Raw genomic sequence first — 21,349 nt, 5'->3', positions numbered from 1 at the left:
ATGTTATAAATGTCATTAAGAATTTGTTTGTGACAGCTATTTGATCCACAAATCAACAAAACGGACAAAACCAAGCCAAATCTGTGTGTGTGTGTGTGTGTGTGTGTTTAACGGGTTTCACGCTAAATCTCTCCAAGTACACACTTTGAGAGTCACTAGCACACAGTCACACTCTTTATCACACGCGTAGAAATAGTGAGGAGGAATGCAAACTATTGAAGATCATTTCTATTCAGAGCTTCCATGTGACGAGTGTTTGGGCCGAGCGAGAGTTTCTGGAAAGACCAGCTCTGCTCTTGACAAACTGATACTCTCCCTCGTTTCTGCTGAATGCACAAAGACATTCTGGGCAGCCGCCAAAAAGAAAAAAAACCGTAAATTCTGCTTCTCAGATCTGTAACGAGAAGGTAAACAGTGATTAATCCTAAAGAAAACCACTTCTTGACTTCCTCTCCACAAGAGGGTAATGGGGGTTTTTATAATTAGAGGCACAAATTGGTATTGTTTTTATTATACTTCATTCTTAAAGTAAGCGGTATCTGATATGTCATATATTTTTACTTAAAATGGGGATTTTACATTTATTGCAAGAAATAAAAATCTGTTGTATTTAGGCATCTTATAAGGCTGTGCAAGCTGCAAACCTGAGGTTTAGGGTTTCGGTTTAATATATATATATATATATATATATATATATATATATATATATATATATATATATATATATATATATATATATATATATATATATATATATATATATATATATATATATGCAAACATATATATATGCATACACACACACTTAATAAAATGGCATAAATAAATACTATGCATAATAAATTAGTTCAGTATTACAAATTAAAAGTTCCAGTTTCTTGAAAGAAATATTTAGCCTGAAATAAGTCTTAACTACATAAATATATTTTACTATATTTTAGTCATATAAATTCAGCTAAGAATCTTATTTATTTCAAAAATATTCCCATAATCCTGTCCAAATGGTGAGGTAAGGTTTTAATAAAGCGCCAGACACGACGGAGGTTCACCATTGTGTGGTATCATACTTTGACCGAATCCTTCAGAGCAAATATCTCACACAAAACGTCCAACTAAGAGTCTAGGAACGCTATTAGCGCACATTTATCTGTGTCACTATTTTCTACACTTTACATTCTCATTTATTTCTATTCCCAGATATCTCATCTCTATATCCCTACACGGAATGCGCTTTCACTTTCAAGTTGTTGCTTGACGGACCTAGTTTTGCATCCAACAGAACCTCTTCTCCTTTCTATCCACGCTATGCTTTCTTTTTTCTCCCCTGAAAACAGACTCTGGGCCAAATTCTTTGTTTCAAGTAACAAAGGCCCGGCGGTGATGTCATCAGGGTGCACATGCAGACACAGAGCAGAGGAGGAAGTTAAAGAGACGGCGGATCACACAAACCCGTCCTGCTTCTCCACACACACACACACACACACACACACACAGCACTGATTCCATACACTTTGACCTGACAGGCATGAGAAGGGCCTGCAGGAACACCCATCGTGCTTTTTGCTGCCCTCGCATGGAAGCAATTCTGTACAACAACCAAGTATTTTTCAGCGTTGGCTGCTATATTAACCCTTAGGATGCTGCCTGAGTTCAGTAATATACTAACAGCACTAAGAATACAAATCAATCTTAGTGTGAACATCAATCAGTGTTACAACCAAGCAAGCTTTTTTAGGTACAAAAGTAAAGCATCTAACGAAAGGTTTTCTTACATGCTATTTAATTGAACCAACAAGAATAGCGGGCATTTAATACATTTTTAGTTCTCAGAGGCCTACAGATTAATTAGTTTAATTATAATTCATAACTATTCGCCGTCTGGTGCTATACACGTATAATTGCATGCATAAATTGCGAGAGTTTTTTAGTTTTTTTTTTTAGCACAAGAGAGTTACAAAGGTTCAGGTTTATTGTTTTGAAAATGCACAAAATACTATTTTCACTCAAAGGTTAATAAATCAAAGCACAAACGAGTTCTACGTTTCTAAATTAGGGCTTTTTAAAAAAAGTTTTGTTTTTTTTTCATTTTCTTCACATATTTAAGAAACAATTCTTAAATAAATAAATTAAAAAAACCTGCACTAGAGGGTTAATATTTAATATAGTTGCACTGTGTGAGATTTATTGACACTGTTGTTTTTGATGGAAGGTCTTGTACTGTTTGTAAGTTATTAAGCAAACTTAATCATTTCGAGATGTGTTAGTTTCTATCCTTAAAATGATATCGTTAAACAAACGAATGGGTGAATGTTTTTTTTTTTTTTCAAGATGAAGTTTCAACCAAAGTGAAAAAAGTGCATACTCTGCGAAGCTGAATTTTAAATATTTCGCCATGCTTCGTCTAAATAAGCAACTGTTGAACGGTAGATCGTTTCGGGCCACGGCGACCTCGCATTTCATCTTCGGTGAATACATTGACTTTTAAACGGTGAACAGTGCTGGCGAGAAGCCGTACGTGCTCCTCACAATGGAAAGCGGGGCCATAAAACTGAACGCGAGGCCTTACAGAGGAGTGAGTGATATTGTGAAGGCTCACAAAAGACGTGTCCTCGGCGTTTAAGAGTTATGGAACAGATTCTGGATGCCACTGTTCTAAAGTGCGGAGTTGCCATGGTGATGCGTATTCCATTCTCCGCGGAGAACATTTAGTCTCAGGCGCTCCAAGGTGAGCTCTGCGGAAGAAAAGCGAAGCACGCCGTGCGCCGATTCGGTCCATTTAGAGTAGCTCTGAGTGAATGGAGACGAGCCGAGACTCTCGGAGACGTAGGTGTTGTTTACGCAGCAGAAGGTGAAGATTTTTTTTTCTGTTCAGTAATGAGGTTGCCTTTACATGCGGATGCAGAATGTTCCTGATAATTCTTGATAATGATGATTTTTTTTTCCACCCAAATATACGGGCCTTAAATTAAACCGCGAGCGCAAAACGATTGTAATGTCTTGTCATTTTTAAGATCTCGTGAACGCGCGTATAAATAGTACGCCAAATGGAAAAAGAAACTCGCGGTGTTGGACTTTAGCGTGTGTATGTTACGGTTAGGGTTGTGGGGTGGATGCGTATCATAAGTACGCAAAAAATGCGTATCACACGCGCGCGCACAACATATACGCCGAAGTCCTTTTTTTTGGCGCATCGATACCACGAGGTTTCGATTTTATTTGGCGCACTATTTACACGCGTTTCCGTAAGACTGCGTTGTTTGGTGTGACTCTTGAAGCTGATAAGTGCGCTATATTGCAACCTCGTAATTACCTCCTAATATTTATTTAAAATTAGATTTTAGTTTATATAAATGTTTGTCGGTACATTCTGCAGCTCACTTTAGCCACTTTCAAACGCAGTGAAGTAACTGTAAAATTACATATAATTACAATCCTAAAAAAAAAGACCCCACACATTCTAAAGATAACTGCATTCAATATAAATTCAAACTATACGTTTTCACTGTATTGTAAATAGCACGCATTCAAGTGTCTGAAAACGTTAGTCAGTTCACAAATCTTACAAATTATGTAATAGTTTTTTTTTTTTTTTCACGAGCTTAGAGCTCTGTTCAAATCAGCGGTCGTGATCATACCTGTATAGGATATCGTCGTGATGCTTCGATTAGTTTAATGCCAGCTGTTTTTCTATTTCTATTAAAAGAGAGCCATCAGCATCATTACGCACCTAGGGATTAATGGGATGTGAAACAGAATCATTCATATAGATACAGTTCCCAAGGTACCAGTCTCACCTACACACACACACACACACACACACACACACACACACACCTTTACCTCTTTGACCAAATGTCCCTGTGTGCCCACACAAATAAAACGGGCTATCCATCAGGAAATCAAAATTAAGCTGCGTTCAATAAATATTTTGCAGAATCGGTCATTAGCAACCCCACAATTATCCAGACGACTGGGGGGGAATAAACTGAAATATTGCCACCCACATGCTGCTCAGGCCCCTACACTGAAAGCTGCACATTGACGCACCCTTTTAAAAAACAATATTATGCAACAGTTCATGTGTTTGATTATTTGATCTCATATTTAACACTAAAGCACTGGCACTTTTCACTGTCTGCATCGCTTTGCCTCGTTACAGCGTTTCAGTGTGGACCAATCCAGACCGGCTTTGCGACGTGCGAAGCTTGCTTGGAAAACCGTCGATAATAATAATAATAATATGAGAATTATTTCTGAATATGATCAGAATATGAGAATGATTTCCGAAGGGTTGTGTAACCGAACTTAATTAAGATCATAATAATTTCATTTTAAAGCAGAGACGCCACAAAATCAGGCCTCTTTTCACTGTCAGATCGTTCTGGGGTTAAATATGTATTGTAAAAAAAACATAAGACAATGGAAAGAGGCATTTAATCTTAAAAGATAAAGCATATGCCAAAATAAACTGTTACTGTATGAGCAAACGTGTGTCCTGTTACACATTTTATTTATTTTGGGTAACACACTATTTTAAGATGACCTCGTTACATGTACTTGTTATATATATATATATATATATATATATATATATATATATATATATATATATATATATATATATATATATATATGCAAGTAACTCCAAGACAAACCATAATCCTAAACCTGCAATATAATAAATACTTAATGGAGAAATCGGTAAGTTTTCTTAAACTTTTTCGAGCTGGAAAACGTAAACTTTTAACTCGGTTCGTAACGATAAGCGGGACTTAAGTCTGCATTATAGCCGCATTTGACTGACAATGCTCCGCTCTGCATGATAATGGCTCGTGTCCAAGTATCGCTGCGGTGGGCAATACCTTAAATAGGCAGCAGAATTGTTCGGATTCACCAGACGAACAGCAAGCGTTGAATGACGCACCACACGAGACCACCCATCCATCATCAGCATATAAAAAGCGCTGCGGGGACCGCGCACAACACCGCACCGAGAGCACGCAGACCACAGCCGCACCAGCCGTTCTGGATGATACCAGCAAGGAGCATGGAGGTGAACGCAACTGATAAAGCTCTTCATTCAGTTGATGGCACCGCGACGCTCTCCTGCTGCCGCTATCATTCCGAAGGCAAATGCGCGTCGCACCGGGCGCGTCCGGAGCCCAAGGCGCGAGTGGTGCGCTCCTCCAGCACCGGAAAGCGACCCCCGTCGTCTGAACGCGAGCCTAGGCGATCTCTGGATCCCTTCTCCGCGCCTCAGCTCCACAAAACAAAGCATATGAGATACGAGAGTAACGAGCTGGTCAGCGTAAAACCCAGCCACTACCGGCGCGTGGTCGTCCTCGGCGCGCCCCGAGTGGGAAAGACGGCGATCATACGCCGCTTCTGGGTGATGATGGATTCGAGGAACAGTACGAGCCAACAACCGAAGACTTTCACAGCAAACTCTACCACATCCGAGGAGAGAGATACCAGTTAGACATCCTGGACGCGTCCAAAGAGAGAGACTTCCCGGCCAAGCGAAGACTGACTATTTTGACAGGTCAGTATGTGCAGTGTTTTCACTTTAATCGGCGTTTTTTTAAATAAAAAGATCTAATTTCGCGTGCCTCAACAGGTGACATATTCCTGCTGGTGTTCAGCGTCACCGACCGGGAGTCTTTCGCGGAGGTCTGCTCGTTACGCGAGGAGATCTTCACTGCCAAATCCAAGCTGGCCAAGTCCAAAGAGAACAGGCAGCTTCCGATAATTATCTGTGGCAATAAAACGGACTCGACCTCCTCGAGAGCCGTGCAGCCCTCCGACGTCCGCCGGTCCCTCGGGGAGGAAAGCGTCCTCTTCGAGGCGTCCGCCAAAGACCGCACCAACCTGGAGGAGATGTTCGAGGCCCTCGCGGTGCTGGGAGGGCTCCCCACGGAAACCAGACCCCGTCTCCACCGGGACATCTCCATCCACACGTACCAAGCGCTGAGCGGCCGAAAGAGAAACAAAAGGGGCGTGAACGAGCCGTGCGGCGCGGTGCACCCGCTCGCCCGCAGACCGAGTTTCAGCAGCGATCTGCGGCGCGTGATGGGCCCGAGCACCCCTAAACGAAGCACACCTATTGAGAGGTGCCAAATACAGTAAAAGAGTAACGCTAGGGACTCTGTTTCAAACCTATGAATAATAATTATTCAACGACGTAAGAATTATTATATTCTATAAGCCCCTGGCTGGTCCACGGGACAGGTTCTGCACAAGTATTTGTGAAACGTATCTGTTATAACCCTTGCTTGAGGTGGAATAGCTGGTCAAAACTGGTCACTATCAGGTGTAAACTGGTAGGAAACTGGTGGATCAGCGACTAACCGGCAAATTGGTTAAATTAGTTATTTTTGGGATCACTGATGTTGCTCAACCACACTGTAGAAAGCGGCAACCGTTATCATTAAGAGCTATTTCTACTTGATTAAAACCTATAAACACAAGTTTTGATTGAATAAAGCACCTCGTTTAGATCGGTTTATTGATGTAACTTCATGCATTAGACTTGCAAAACAAAAACGACCATTTTGACACAATTTTTTCAGTGTAACTTGAGTAAAGAGATCCCCCCAAAAAAGCTACCACCTTGTTTTTCCCCCCAATAGGGCAATGTTGTAAAGCAAGTGTGCATGTTTTATCTATATTGAGTGTATTACCTCAAATTTGTTTAAACATTTCTTATACTATAAAAACGCTGCGAGTCAAAAGACCAGTTATACCTCAGATTTGTTTACACTTTGTCTTGCATTACAGAAAATAAAAAAAGCATAAAAAATATTGCGTCTTGTTTTTTACTTGAGCTTTTTTTTTTTAAGTCATTGCACACAGAAACGTTGAATATTCATTAAACGAAAGACTCTTTCGATCGTGACGCACCTCCACGGGAGCGCCGAGAAAACGTAACGTCGCACGTAATTAATATTCATGAGCCCGGCTATATTTACACCGTGTCCCCCTTCCCTTATGGGTGAAGGGCGGGAAGAAAGTCGTGGGCGGTGAAGCCCTGTTTCTCATCATCCGCGGCGTCTTGAGTCACCGTCGCTACGCTGGCGTTAAAAAGCTCTCATATTAGTAAGAAAGCGCGCCCACGCGCTCGTATGTGCGAGTCCCGGACTGTACCGGACAATCGCGCTTTGCCTGTTAGACGTTACGCAACACGACGAGGCTGAGAGATGCGTTCCCTGAAACATTCATGAATCCGAATATATTAAAAATACACGATAGCCTACGTTAACTGCAAGACGCGCGGGCGCGCGCGGGTTTTAGCGCATGCGTGGACGCGTGCACGGCGCTCAGCACCACGGACAGCTCGTTCGCTGCGACGAACAGCTGGAACAGCTTGGTATACGAGCTGCATTACTGACTGCTCCTTACAATGACTCATTTTTTAAATCGTGCTTAAACGAGAAGTAACACTGCGAAATAGGGATCGTTCATGATTCTTCTGTGACCTTCTGTGTAACTGAGAACGTGGGTGCTTTGGAGAAGAGAAACTTCAAATAGAAGATGCTATGAGAAATCAATTCTGTGCCTAATAACTCAAGATATTAAAGCCCCCAGGGCATATTAAAGGTCATAGGTCAGAGAAGGCGATCATTCAGAGTCCTGAATGTATTTAAATATTACTCTCAAAATACTGACTGATATTTTATAAACCCAGCACGCATTTCTATACTCTGTGTGCTGTTTAGATGGCTTTTAAAAACCTTCACACCGCTTTCAGAAACCTTTCAATCTGATGACCCTAAAATGGCAATTGATATGAACAAACTAAAACTGTATTTTCCATATAATTTGAATACATGTTTACAAATCTTAATATTTTTTCAAGATGACAAATAATTAGCTCTAAGTCACAATTAAATGTAAGAAGCGGCTCCTTTCCTTTCGGAAACACACAGAAACAAAAGAAAAAAAATGTGTAGTTGTTTTTTTTTTTAATTGCGGGTGTTGTTTAAGTGGACTAAATGATTTGAGATGTCCTTTATATGTCACCAGAGAAGTCTTTTTATTTATTTTTTTTACTTATTTTTTCACATGCATTCGTAAGAGGGTGCGTTTCTATTTCATACCAGAAATAATGTTTAAATGTTTTTTTTTCTTTAATATTACATCAAGATTATATCACATGTATTTACATGCATCCCCAAAAATAAAAAAAAAACATTAAAAATTGAGACATTAAAAACCATTCTCATCATAAAGAAAAAAAAATACTGTATTTGTGAATAAAAGAATTAATAACAAGAAAACAAGCGTCACATCACTCACCAATGTTCATTCTTCAAGATTTAATATTTCTCCTCATGGGACAATTTGTTTAATTTTACTGTATTCTGCATCGCCTTGCAATGTCAATCTCTTTCTCATATTTCTCTGATGCAAAAGGTCATCTGTCTCTCTCTACGTCTGTCTTTCTGCTGGTGTCCTGCTGTCTGAAAAACACCTCTAATTCCAGCAGCATTGTGGGTAAGATGCTGTCCAGTAAAGCCAGTCCTTCCCAGGAGCACCGCAAACCCCTAAAAACACAGAGGCGGAGATCAATGGGGCTTTGTGTAGAACTGAAAATGAAATGCACACATCACACGTGGCTTATTTAACGAACAAAAAAACGCACGTAATATTTTACAAGCAAACATTACTTGTCATTAAGTGTTACAAGTCCCCCCGCTTGAAATTCTTGAACTTTTTCAGAGCTCCCAAAAATGCGTTGCAGGTCGTCTTCGGGGCTGAACAGGTCCCAGTGCTACAACATAAAAAAAGCAGAAAAATTAAAAGCATGTCATTTCATTAGCTTAAATAACCCAATAGCTACTAATAATGCTTATTGTATTAAAAATGTCAATGCAAAAAAAATACTATCGCTACTAAGACAGCAATTACCCCCAATTTTTATTTTTTTTTTTAAATGCAAAATTTTTTTGGCATTGCACTGCATTGTGTTCAGTGGTGCACTGCACCTGCTTGGTGATCCCTTCGTTCATACGCAGACCCATGACCAAAACCTCCTCCAGCCTGCGGATACAATTTCCATCTGATTTAACAGCCCGGTAACGGCGTGTGCGTAACGGCGTGTGCGTAACGTCTTGGCGGCGAGCTGAGTGTGTGTGCTAGAGAGGAGAGGACCTTACAGGCCACGGCGGTCGAGCTGGATCCGCGGCGTGTCCCGTGACCGTGGACGCTGAACCTCTCGCATCCAAACATCCGGTTCTAAAGTCTGGGTCCGAGCTTCCTCTGAACTCCTCCCACACGCACGCGGCACAAACCGTCCGTGGCGCCCTAGAACACGACATCCAACACGAAACATCTTACCTGCGTGTGAACGTTAAAAAATAAAAGTCTCTCATGCGCAGCAAGCATGCGCTTGTTTGATCAAAAATGCATCGATTGAGTAAAAAAGAGATATTTTGTAACCTCTTATGATCAATTAGTTGCTTTCTTGCCGAATCAAAGCATTACTTCTGCACACACGCACCTGGTCCCACACCGATGTACTGCCGCCCCTTCCAGTACCCGACGTTATGTTCACCCACAGCGTCCTGCAACAAACACACAATCCTTTTTTGTTGCGTTCTTTCACCTTCAAACCACGTGAGCAACTTTAACTCACATTTCTGGCAAAGTTGGACACTTCGTATTGCCGAAACCCAGCTTTCTCCAGGACTCGTCGCGCCGAGTCGTACATAGCGGCGGCGTCGTCGTCCCCGGGCACGCTCAGCTCGCCTCCGTGCACCTGCTTGAAAAGCCGCGTGCCCCTTTCCAGAGTCAGCTGATACAGTGAAACGTGATCGTCGCAAAGCGGCAGCAGTTCGTCCAGCTCGCCCTCCCACGCCTTCACACTTTGTCCCGGAAGAGCAAACATGACGTCCACCGAGACGCGTCCGGGACAGAGCGTCCTGGCCTCCGACACGGTCCGGAGAGCGTGCCGGGAATCGTGATCCCTGCCTAGCGTCCTCAGGCGGTCATCGTTCAGCGACTGCGGAGCACAGCGTTAGATAAGTGGAGAAAACGACGCAACGCGGTGCGCGCGGCGTACCTGGACTCCCACGGAAAACCGGTTGACTCCTGCGGACTTGAAGTCTTTCAGACCGGCTTTTCCAGCGGGCGTGGGGTTGACCTCCAGAGTGACCTCCGCTTCATCTGAGAGATGAGCGTGTCTGGAGACGGTCTCCAAGACGGCGGCGACTGCGGAGGGCTGAGCCAGGCTGGGTGTTCCTCCGCCAAAAAACACAGAGCTGATCCTACACAACGGTACATGATTCAAGGGTTAGCTCGCCCCAAGCCTTAAAATCAGGCCGTGTTTTACTCACCTCAAGAAGCAAGTTATATTAAACATTGCAGTGGTCAAAAACAGGTTAAATAAAGAGTGCAAACGCAATAAAAACGTACTTCACGGCTCCAGGGGAGATGAATAAAGACCCCTTGTAGGTGCATTTTTGAAAGATAAATATGCATATTTCTAATGTAATAAACCCATTTCTCTCATTCATTGTTGTTAAATGTATTAACTTTCCACGTTTGTTTAGTTTTGTTGTCTCTCTGCGTTACTAAGAATGCATCAAAAGTGTTTATTACATTTGAAATACGTATATTTATCTTACAAAAACGCATGAAGGCCCTTTATTCAACCCCTGGAGCCGCGTGAGGACGTTTTTATTACGCATGCGCGTGGTTTATTTGACGTCTTCTGAAGTGTATGAACCCGCGCAGTTCACCAGGATCCCTTCGGAAAGGGCTTACTTGCTTATTGTATAAGTTTCGTTCATTTTAACACAAAGAAGTCACAGACCGCAGCTTTAAAGGAAGTTAACCAAAAGAGCGTTTAGTCATTAATTACCCGGATGTTCCGAACCCGTATGAAAACAACGTGTGGCGATTTTTTTTTCCTTTTGATATGCTTCAGTCTTTAAAGCGTTACCGACCTGGAGACCCGGCTGAGCCGCAGCAGGGTTCGCGTCTCTTTCCGCAGACATGCCGTCATGACCGCGTGGTTTGGATTGCGAGCAATGTACTTGTTGAAGTTGCAGTAGGAGCATCTTTTTAGGCAGTAGGGCCACTGTAAAAAGGAGACACGCGGACGGGTAAAAACAAAATGCATTTACCGTGGACGATAACCGGCTCCGACGGACGCGTTCGGACACTCACGTGAACATAAAGCGACGCTTCGTCCGCGTGAGGAGGCGATCCGTGAGCAGTGCCGATACATCTCAACAGTACAGAAGAGAGCCCCGTTCCCAAACGATGTAAAGCATGCCGTCGTGTTAATGCTCGCCCCGACATATTTTACGTGAAGTTAACCTTACGCTTCAGCCATGTTTTCTGCACGGTGCTGTTTTACTGCAACACACCGCGTCACAAAGATACGGAACGCTGATGTTCTGAATAAAATAAAGAACTACAACAACAACAATAATAATAATAATAATAATAATAGGCGTCACATATTATCTCCTGAACATATTTGTGAATTAACGTGTTTTATTACCTTGCACTTTTATCCAGGCTTTTTTTTTGTTGTCATCTGTAATAAAAATAAAATTGACCAGTCACTTTTTATCCATGTATCTATAGAGATGCGTGCCATTAGGTGCTGCGTGTACTCTTTTTTTACTCTCTAAAGCAAATAAATAAACTAAATAAATATTGGGAAGACATTTGTGAAACGTTACTACCTATTCAGGAAAATCCTGTCAGTCGTTTTCATTAGATGCCATTAAAAGACATCGCAGCCCCCCGAAACAAAATAATGCTCAATATACTTACAGATCACTCAAACCACCAGGTTCACACATCATGTTCTCCTGTGACACAAAACCAGTCAGAAGTGTGTTTTATACATGTTTTTTATATATAAGTGTGTTTAACTGACTAAATAAGCTTTTCATTTATGTATCGTTTGTTAGGATGAGACAATGTTTGACCAAGATACAACTATTTCAAAATCTGGAGTCTAAATAATAATAATAATACTCATACTGTTGAGATAATCGTCCTTAAAGTTGTCCAAATAAAGTTCTTAGCAATGCATATTACTAATATTACTTATATTTACATATAAATTTCCACAATATCTTCACGGAACATGATCTTTACTCAAATATCCCAATGATTTTTGGCCTAAAACAAGAAAATATTTTTACTATATACCATATGGCTAATGCTACAAATATACCTTGCTACCTGTGACTGGTTTTGTGCTTCAGGATCACATAGTAAAATATAAAATAATAATATTTCTTTTGTATTTGTACAGGTCAGAATAAGTAGTCTGTGTTTCCCCATCTGTCAGCGAATGATGATGAGCATCACTTCAACCACATGTTGACATTTTTTCTAAAAAGTATTTTAAAACATTAAAACAGACACTTTGCTTCATATAAAATCACTTTTTAATATTTTAAATATTCGCATATTTACCAAATTAAAGCAACATAACTATCACATGGAGCCTTTTTTATTTATTTTGTTGGTTTTGGGAGCTTGAACTCTTGTTTTTTTGCGACACTTTAAATAATATTCTAAAGCATTATGGCACTGGTTAGCGAACTGAACTACAGTGAGCTCACAGAGTCATCTTCAGTGGTTTATATTCTCGGATATTTCTACAGTTTTGTTCGTAAACCGACAACAGACGTTTCCATGGAAATGCTCGCGCAAAGACGGGTACACGGATCGATACGCGCGCCGCCTTTTGAAGGCAAAAGGAAGTGGAAGCGCGGTGCATTGTGGGACGCGGAATCGTCGCACTCTGAACCGTATCACGCCGAAGTGGAGATCGTGCAAACGGTTAAAGAAACTGCCTGAAAAGTTGCGGCCTCGCTGTTCTTCGCTGTCACGAAACGAGCGCGCTTCGCCGAGGCGCATGACTCTGTTCCGGGCGTCCGTGCGATGTCGCGAGGGGTTCGACCGCCGGATTTCGCGGCTTTTAAAGGTCTCGGTCGGGTTCCGGTCGGTCGCTTTCTCCCGGTCGCCGTCGCGGCTAGTTTCACGCTGTGCCCTTGTTTCCAGGAGCTCGCGCTCCGGACGCGTACGATGCTGAACGCCGCAGCGGCCGACAGAAATAAAGAGCCCATCCTCGCCGTGCTGAAAAGCCGGCTGACGTCCGACAGGCCCCTGGTCGCTCTGGAGATCTCTTCGGGCACCGGGCAGCATGTCGCGCACTTTGCCAGAGCGTTCCCAAACGTTGCGTGGCAACCGTCTGAAATCGAGGCGCGGTCGATGTCGAGGTAAACAAAGAAAGACGCGTCTTGACTTTACGTGAAGTCTCTGAATCTTTTGGGCACAAGTTACATTCACGCTGCTAAAGAGATGCAAACCATTCAGGCTAGAAACGTTATGGAAACAAATCCCATTCACTGAACGATGAATAGGCAGGCTGTTGAAATAGTTGATATACAGATTGAAATCATCCTTTAATTAATCAGCCCGCGTGCAATCCGGGTATCCGCCGCTAGATGGCGCTGTTCAGCCACTTTTATAGTCACTCTAGTTAGTTTTGGAAGAGCTAAATGTAAATGGTGACCGTTTTAACTTGTGTGGTCTAGGCTGCATGCCATAAATGAATCGCTGTTGTTAATTGAACGCCTCGTGATTATTTTAAGACCTAATTTGTGATGTTTGTATTGCAGTATCGAGGCATACAGAGAGTATCATAGGCTGCAGAACGTGAAGCCCCCCGTCTACCTGGATGTGTCTCAGAGTTGGGAGAACTGGGCGGGGCTTCGGCCCGAGTCATGTGACCTGGTCGTGAACATCAACATGATGCACATCTCACCTCTGTCCTGCACAGAGGTAATAAACCTTCTTTCTCTCCCTTCGTTCAATGTCTGCATGATAAGTAACCGAACCTTGTTTCGCTTCGTTTTAGGTTTGTTTAATGGCGTTGGAAAATACTGAAGCCACAGGGATTGCTTCTGACTTATGGGGTATGTGCAGCATGTTATGCTGATTTTTTTTTTTTTTAAATTAAATTTTAAATTTTATTTTTATTTGTATTTTTTTATGCATTCGGTTACATTTATTGGCTTCTAATGGCTTGTATCTGATAATGTTTTGCAGCCTTATGCTTTCAATGGATCAATTGCTCCTCAGAGTAATGTTGACTTTGACCACAGCTTGAGATACAGGTTAGTGATCAAGGAAATCGCTGGCAGGGGCACAGCTTATTTATTGCTCGAGAAGACTTGTCATAAAATTTATCTCACTGCTTGTTTAAAAAAATTAAAAATTATAATGCATTTAGATGGTCACTGTAATTCTCAAAATGTTTTTAATAATAATAAAAAAATATATATATATATATATATATATATATATAATATATATATATATATATATATATATATAAATTTAAATAAATTAAAATTTACTATATAAACAAAAACAAGACAGTTAGCAGTAAATTAATGTTAAAGGTTTATGCTTAAACTTTTTTGCCTTTGAATTAAGTTTATTTTTCTTACCCCACTTTTATTTTTTCTTGTTTTAAAGATAGATAGATAGTCTATATATAAATAAAATTTATATATATGTCATGTTTTAGGAATGTTTAGATACTGGAAAACCAGAACATGCTATGTGATTCCCAAAGGATAACATTAAAGAACCTAATACAAGCTGTCTTATGATTTTTACCCTGTATCAAATTGTTTTACAGAAACCCAGAGTGGGGTCTAAGAGATGTGTCCTTACTGAAGACGCTAGGCCAGGAAAACGGGCTGCGCTTGGAAGAAATTGTAAGTCAAAATGAACAGTCAGAATCTGGTGTAGTGCTGGTCAAACTTCTTGCCGTGAAGGTTTTTCTTTGAGAGGCTGTAATCATTACTTGGCCACGATCCACTGCAAATGAGTCTTACATCGAGCCCCATACGCCTCGTTGTTGCTCCTGATTGGCTGGATTGCGTGATGATTCACCACCTCGAGTCATCCAAGGCTTGTAAACGCATCTGTTTCTGTTTTTGATTTTCTAGGTTGACATGCCCGCCAACAACAAGTGCTTGCTGTTTCACAAGGACAGCGTGGTTTAATAGAATAACTCCGTATTTACGTTTGAGTGGACTCTGTTATAACGGTTTAAAGATACTGACGACACAAAGGCTTTGCTGAAACTGATCGTCGCTCTCTTTCTGGAAAAGACGTGTTCCTGTGGGATGTACTTTTTTCACAATAAAGCAAATTAATAATAATTTAGACAGGTATGTTGTGTATCTGTGAGTTTCTTTGGTCATCCTCATTGGTTTTCTGGATTACGGTTCTGAAATGTTATGTGATGCTCAGCCGTAGCTTCTTCTAGGAAGCTAAAATGCACTATTAACCAACCACCATGTGCCAAAAGCAAGAAAGATGATCAAATGTGTATTTCGAATGCAATGCCACTTGCTTTGGGTTTGCTTTCAACCCTAAATGTATATATTTTTTGGGGGTAATATCAATTAATTCATAGTCGCAATCAATATAATTTCACTATATTTGTATGCCGACAGCTAAATATGTAAAATATCAAAATTAAACCATTTTTTAAATTTGATGAAGCACGGTTATCGGGCGCAATGTAAAAGGCAATGCTGCAATCGACGTTCATTGATCAATAAAGAGTATCAGTGTATTATCCTGCACGGAGTCTATTTATTGACAGCAGATGATGTATCCTTTGACCTCTGCTCGGACTTTTATCTTGGTATGTTTCCCCGGCCACCGTAAGTAGGAACCAAAGATCACGATCTGAAGGTGTTACACAGAAAACAGCCCCCAACATGGGAGGTGCAGCGGATCCGAGTGGATTGCGGTAGTCGGTAAAGATTATTTGAACGCGTCCCTATTTACTATATCGTGCCGTTTTGATCCGATTTCGGTCTGAAGACTGTAAATAGACTCCTTTCAACTTCGCTGTCGAAAATCATCCGGAACAGACAAGAGTTTAAGCCACGGCGGGGCAAGTTGAGTGTCTTATTTTTGTCCCCCCCCCCTCTTAAAAGCACAGCGTGTCAGTTCGTATGAAGCTTTTATTTCCGTAAAGACTTGAATAATGTCAACGACGTCGCTGGACAAAGAGCTGCAGGAGCGTCTGAGAGAGGCCAGTGCCATCGGAGACGTCGAGGAGGTGAAGACTTTAGTGGAGAGCGGAGTCAACATCAACTCTCAGAATGAGATTAACGGATGGTGCGTATTAACACCTGCTTTACCTTCACTCCCTTTAAGCGCGCGCCCTAACCTGTGCTCTTAAGACGACAGCTGCCGGGGGACGCGCTATAAACCGCGAAAATAAACATTTGCTGAAATACAGCCGATTTATCTAATCCCGAGCCGTTCGAGATGTAGATGAGCTTGTTTCTTCATCAGAACAGAGTTGGAAAAATGAAGCATTGCATCACTCATCGATTGAGCCTCTGCAGTGAACGGGTGCCGTCAGAATGAGAGGCTAAACAGCTGATAAAAACCATCGCAGTAATGTACATGAAAGCCCATAATAACCTTTCCTCTCACATCAAAGCACTGACATTTGTTTAAAACAGCTTTTTAATGTGCACGTTTCTCTGGATAAAGCAGTATTATAGACACAGAGGGCTTGTATTGTAGTTGCTCTTAATTATGGATTAGTTTTTTTTGATCTATTATGAGTTTGTGGCTCTTCACTTCGCTAGAGTCATGTATCAGTTACTTGTGAATTATTGCAATGTTGTTGTTTTTTATCAGCCGTTTCTGATGGCACCCATCCAGCGCACACACACAAAAAAAATGCTGAAAGATAGTCGGCTAAAAAAGATTTATTGAAAGCTAAAGTAAAATGATTGCATCCGCTTTCTCCGTATCTGTTCTGATAAAAAAAAAAAAAAACGAATCCATCTCCGTCTGGGACGGCCTGAGAGTGAATAAGTTCAGTGTGAAGTCCAGCCTCAGTAACGAAATCGTTCTTTTCCGTTTCTGCGATTATGAAAACGATTTCATTTTTAATAGGCCGATCTTCCACCTGCTTGTTTTGCATTGTGCATAAATGTTTAATATGTAGTGCTACTTGATTGAGGAACACACAGTAGTTTGTGAGTGCTGCAGATAAGCCCTTACCTTTCGTCTAGGCTGGCAGCATTCTGACGTTCTTGATTAGACGGCCCGCCTTTCGTCCTCTCTCTTGTTTTCTCGCTGCGGATATTTGTTGAGCAACTGAACTGAGGTGTTGGATTCGTTCTGACGTTCATGCCAAGCCCGACTGCTTTGTTTTAGTAATGCCTGAATGCGTTCAGACTCATCTGGCTGATGCAGTGCACGCGTTGCACGCCATGTTTAAGAAAGTCCTGTTGTCCCCTGTTCGTCCAGGACGTGTTTGCATTGGGCCTGTAAAGAAACCACAAACACATAGTGGCCTATCTGTTGAACGCCGGAGCCGACAAAGACATTCTAACGGCGAAAGAAGAGTTAGCCGTTCAACTCACTTCCAAACCTGAAATCAGAAGACTGCTTGGAGGTATGTTTTTTTTGTTTTTTTTTTACGACAGGAAGTGCTAGGGGCCTTAGATGGGCCCAAGCCCTCATAGAAAGCATTTACAGTCCGCTAAATGTTATGTTGAGTGGAATATGCATACTAGATCAGGGTTTCTCAGATTTGTTCCCGCTAAAGACCTTGATTATCTTGTTCAGGTGGGTTTCATTAAGGGTTGGAGGTCGTGGGCCAAAGTTGAGAACCTCTGCACTGGAACATAGATGTCTGTGGATAGTATCCAGTAGTACTAGTTAGGTGTTAAATGTACAGCCTGACACAAGTAGTCTTGTGCATTCATTTGGCTCATGTGTATAAATTGATATACATTTGCATATTAAATCAAAAGTCAATTTTTGCACATAGTTTTCAGTATCGTGATGGTTAATATTAGTATAGGCTAATTTATTTTTGACATTTTTATTCATGCAAAAATATTTATAAAGATGAGTTTTACAGATGATCCTTCAAACTTGGGTTTACATTTCAGATTATTAGAATATTTATAATATTGCCAAGGCAAATGTGTAGCATTCACACTTTATCAGCCAAAAAGTTACACATTTTTGATACCATTAAAATGCATATTTAAAAGCGTCTGTTTTTACATCGGTCAATTTTTTAAAGCTTTAGCATAAAGGTAACTTTCACAAGCACTACAAATTTAATATAATATTGTTAATCTTAAAATGAATGAATGCATGAAAGTACTCTTGAATGTAGTTTGTAGTGTGTGTTTATATATATATATATATATATATATTTAGAGTTTAATAATGGCCATCGATCCATCACTGGCCATAATGGTATCATTTATAACACAATTATCAATTTATTATAACACACGTGACTCTGGAGCACAAAACCAGCCATGAGTAGAACGGCTATATTTAGCAATAGCCAATAATACGTTGTATGGGTCAGAAAGATAAATATTTATTTCATGCTAAAAATCATTAGGATATGATCATGTTCCGTGAAGATATTTAGTAAATGTCCTACTGAAAGTAATATGCGTGCGTTTAGTAACGCGCATTGCTAAAAAACGTCATTTGGATAACTTTTAAATGCGATTTGTTCGATATTTGAATCTCTCATATTCCACATTTTCAAATAGTTGTATCTTAACAAGCCATACACCGATAGAAAGATTAGTTATCAGTTCACAGATTATGTATAAGTCCCTTAAAGCCTGTTTTTGTGGTCCAGGGTCACGTATAATAATTTCCGCGCACTGAAATGCAAAACGAAATGGCGCTTTAATGTCCCGGCGCTGTCACATTCCTGCTTGTCGCTCTGTCTCCAGTGGAAGAGGAAGACGTGCCCGAGGTGAAGGAACCAGAGCTGCCAATCATTCCAAACTATCTCTCAAACCCGCCCTTCCTGTACAGCAAGATGGACAACGACAACCTGAGCGTAGCACAGCGCAACGGCACCAACAATCATCCAGAGCCCCTGGAGTCAGAACCGGCGACCCTGTCGCCCACGCAAGAGCAGCAGCTTCCTCCTCAGCATCAGCAGCCCAAGAGCCTTTACTCGGACAGCCCGAGCCAGCAGGAGCTGCCCTACATCCCCGTGGTGGAGCAGAACGGCGTGGTGAACGGCGGCCTGCCCATGGAGCTCTCCTCAGAGACTCATCACACCAACCACTGCGAGTTCACACACCCTCATCCTATAGCACAGAACGGCCCGGTGTGTCCCACGCTTCCTTCTCCCGGCGGAGGCGGCGGTCAGCCGCAGGTCCCCGGGGCCGGCGTCACCCGGCAGCAGTCCATCCCGCAGCAGATCAACTGCTCCCAGCTCGGCGGATCCATGCCGGCCTTCCAGCCCTTCTTCTTCACCAGCACTTTTCCTGTTAACGTACAAGGTACGGTGAGGCTTTCGACGGGAAGGCCCTTTTCCTTCTTGTGATTTCGCTTCACCTATGCTTTGACCTTTGACCAGAGAGCATCGCTGAAAGGCGCTTTTTCTGAGGTTGCTAGGTAGCAAGAAAGCAGATGGTGTGGGATACACTGAATATTGAAAATGGTGAAAGAAAAACGAGAGTAAGGTTAATCTGCTACTTTAAATTTTTCGGGGGGTTTTGTGTATAAACTTTTATAACTAGTTATAAAATTTCAAAGTATAAATACACATAATATATGTATCACAGGATATGTATCACATACAAAAATTTCACTCAAAATACAATAAACAGCCGCTCATTTACATTCAAGGCATTTTAAATACATATTCACTGCATATCTCGTAAATTCAATCTTTCCAACACAACTTGAAGGCACCGCTAGATCTCCACTCACAAGTTTGCATATCTTCAAAAGTGCAAGCACTCAAACAGACCGGTTCGAGGGATTCAGGGAGATTCCTGAAGCCGCGATCTCAGACTTGCCGTCCGTTTTCAGAGCTCGTCCTGAAGGTGCGGATCCAGAACACCAACGTCCAGAGAGAACGACTTCATTGAGGTGGAGCTGGACCGGCAGGAGCTGACGTACCGGGCTCTCCTGCGCGTCTGCTGCCGCGAGCTGGACATCAGCGCCGAGCACGTGGAGAAGATCCGCAAGCTGCCCAACACTATGCTCAGAAAGGTGAGGTCTTGCGTGTTAGGAACGATCAAAAAGGTGGACAATGAAAGGATTACTCCACCCCGAAATGAAAATGTTGTCATTAATCACTTTACCCTCACGCTTGTTCCAAACCTAAGGCTTCGTTCGACTTCGAAACACACTTTCGTATGCTATTTTAGGATGAAAACCGGGAGGATTGTGACTGTAAAGTAATAAACACTGAAACGTATAAAAGACGTCTTCAGAATAGTCCATCTGCCATCAGAGGTTCAATCTGAATGTTACAAATAGTGGTTTTAAACTTTCGAGGTGAACTATCCCAGGAGTTAATTTGATTAAAAACATGTTTAAATATAAATGTGTGTTCCCCTAATACATGTGCTCCGTTGTATCCCTCTTAACCATTCGAAGCTGTGCTACATTTACAAATATTATTATGGGTAAAGAATGCTGTTGGCCATGGCAACAGAGCTTCCTGGTTGTTTTGTCCTGGTGACACTATTGTTTGATCTTGCACTTGAATGAACACAAAGACAACGCTTCCTGCACAAATGCACATCTCTAGCTGTTGGTGGAGGGAAGGGGAATTGAATCTGTTCCTCGTTGTTTGGTTTGGGCCTCTTAGTCATCTTGATGCTACGCAAAAGTGACATTCTGTTCGGTTGAGCGAGACCCTCTCCTGTTTAAGCACGTCTGCGTCTACAGACTAGGTTTGTTGAGCTGGTAAATCTGAGCTTTTGAACATCGAGTAGATGCAGATCTAGCCGCAGTAGGAATGGCGGGCTGTCCTAACGGCTACAATGTGACGATACTTTTGCCGTTTTATTACATTTAACTGCAGACCTCGTGGAGTTGAGTTTTTAGTGTTTTTAAACAGAAAATGATGGGTACAAAAGCCTCAGGCAAGAATTCCTCTGCAGCGTGCTGAGCTGAACAGCCCTACTGCATGATGGGAATGTCTCTGCTGCCGTATCTAGTAGCGTTACCTCTCATTTCAGTCTCAAAAAACAACTAAAACCACTAAAAACAAGATGCTTGTAGTAAATCAGTGAAATATCTCGTAATAAAGGGAAAGTTCCATGAACTACTCGACCCTAAACCATCCTAGGTGTGTATGGTTTCAGAACAAAATATAGATATGTTAATACAGACCTCCTGAAAGAAATCAATGCTTTTGTGTAACAAGAACATCCATATTTAAAATGTTATCCGTCCGTTTCGCAGACAAGGCTTAAGGCTAATACCAGATGTGATTTGAAATAAACCTGCTCTGACTGATCTTAAAATATAT

At 41.6% G+C, this 21,349-nt stretch overlaps 3 protein-coding genes and 1 pseudogene across 3 annotated transcripts in view; 3 read left to right on the top strand and 1 right to left on the bottom strand.

Moving 5' to 3' along the window:
* The first annotated feature begins 4,684 nt into the window (after positions 1-4,684).
* Positions 4,685-6,801, top strand: LOC122333631 (annotated as a pseudogene).
* Positions 6,802-8,159: 1,358 nt separating this feature from the next.
* Positions 8,160-11,417, bottom strand: LOC122331665 (radical S-adenosyl methionine domain-containing protein 1, mitochondrial-like). Its single transcript, XM_043229171.1, has 9 exons — positions 11,170-11,417; positions 10,947-11,080; positions 10,061-10,265; positions 9,635-10,000; positions 9,500-9,563; positions 9,156-9,303; positions 8,985-9,039; positions 8,667-8,770; positions 8,160-8,543 (listed from the first exon to the last, which is right to left on the bottom strand). Exons 1-9 carry the CDS (start codon positions 11,302-11,304, stop codon positions 8,414-8,416), a joined length of 1,341 nt encoding a protein of 446 aa, XP_043085106.1. The 5' UTR covers positions 11,305-11,417; the 3' UTR covers positions 8,160-8,413.
* Positions 11,418-13,042: 1,625 nt separating this feature from the next.
* On the top strand, positions 13,043-15,631 carry mettl26 (methyltransferase like 26). The gene is given in 7 exon segments (XM_043235432.1): positions 13,043-13,250; positions 13,653-13,813; positions 13,889-13,909; positions 13,912-13,949; positions 14,083-14,150; positions 14,681-14,759; positions 14,994-15,631. Coding segments are annotated over 7 exon segments (618 nt in total). The 5' UTR covers positions 13,043-13,056; the 3' UTR covers positions 15,051-15,631.
* A 112-nt stretch (positions 15,632-15,743) lies between these two features.
* ankrd40 (ankyrin repeat domain 40) overlaps positions 15,744-21,349 on the top strand; it is a 7,407-nt gene continuing 1,801 nt past the window's right edge. Inside the window, 6 exon segments of the mRNA XM_043235431.1 lie at positions 15,744-16,182; positions 17,335-17,354; positions 17,357-17,482; positions 18,801-19,361; positions 19,897-19,934; positions 19,936-20,079. Coding sequence (XP_043091366.1) covers positions 16,049-16,182; positions 17,335-17,354; positions 17,357-17,482; positions 18,801-19,361; positions 19,897-19,934; positions 19,936-20,079 — 1,023 coding nt within the window. The 5' untranslated portion in view covers positions 15,744-16,048.

Source organism: Puntigrus tetrazona, chromosome 3 (genome assembly GCF_018831695.1).
Source record: "Puntigrus tetrazona isolate hp1 chromosome 3, ASM1883169v1, whole genome shotgun sequence".
Taxonomy (NCBI): domain Eukaryota; kingdom Metazoa; phylum Chordata; class Actinopteri; order Cypriniformes; family Cyprinidae; genus Puntigrus; species Puntigrus tetrazona.
This window is presented reverse-complemented; position numbering and strand designations above follow the sequence as displayed.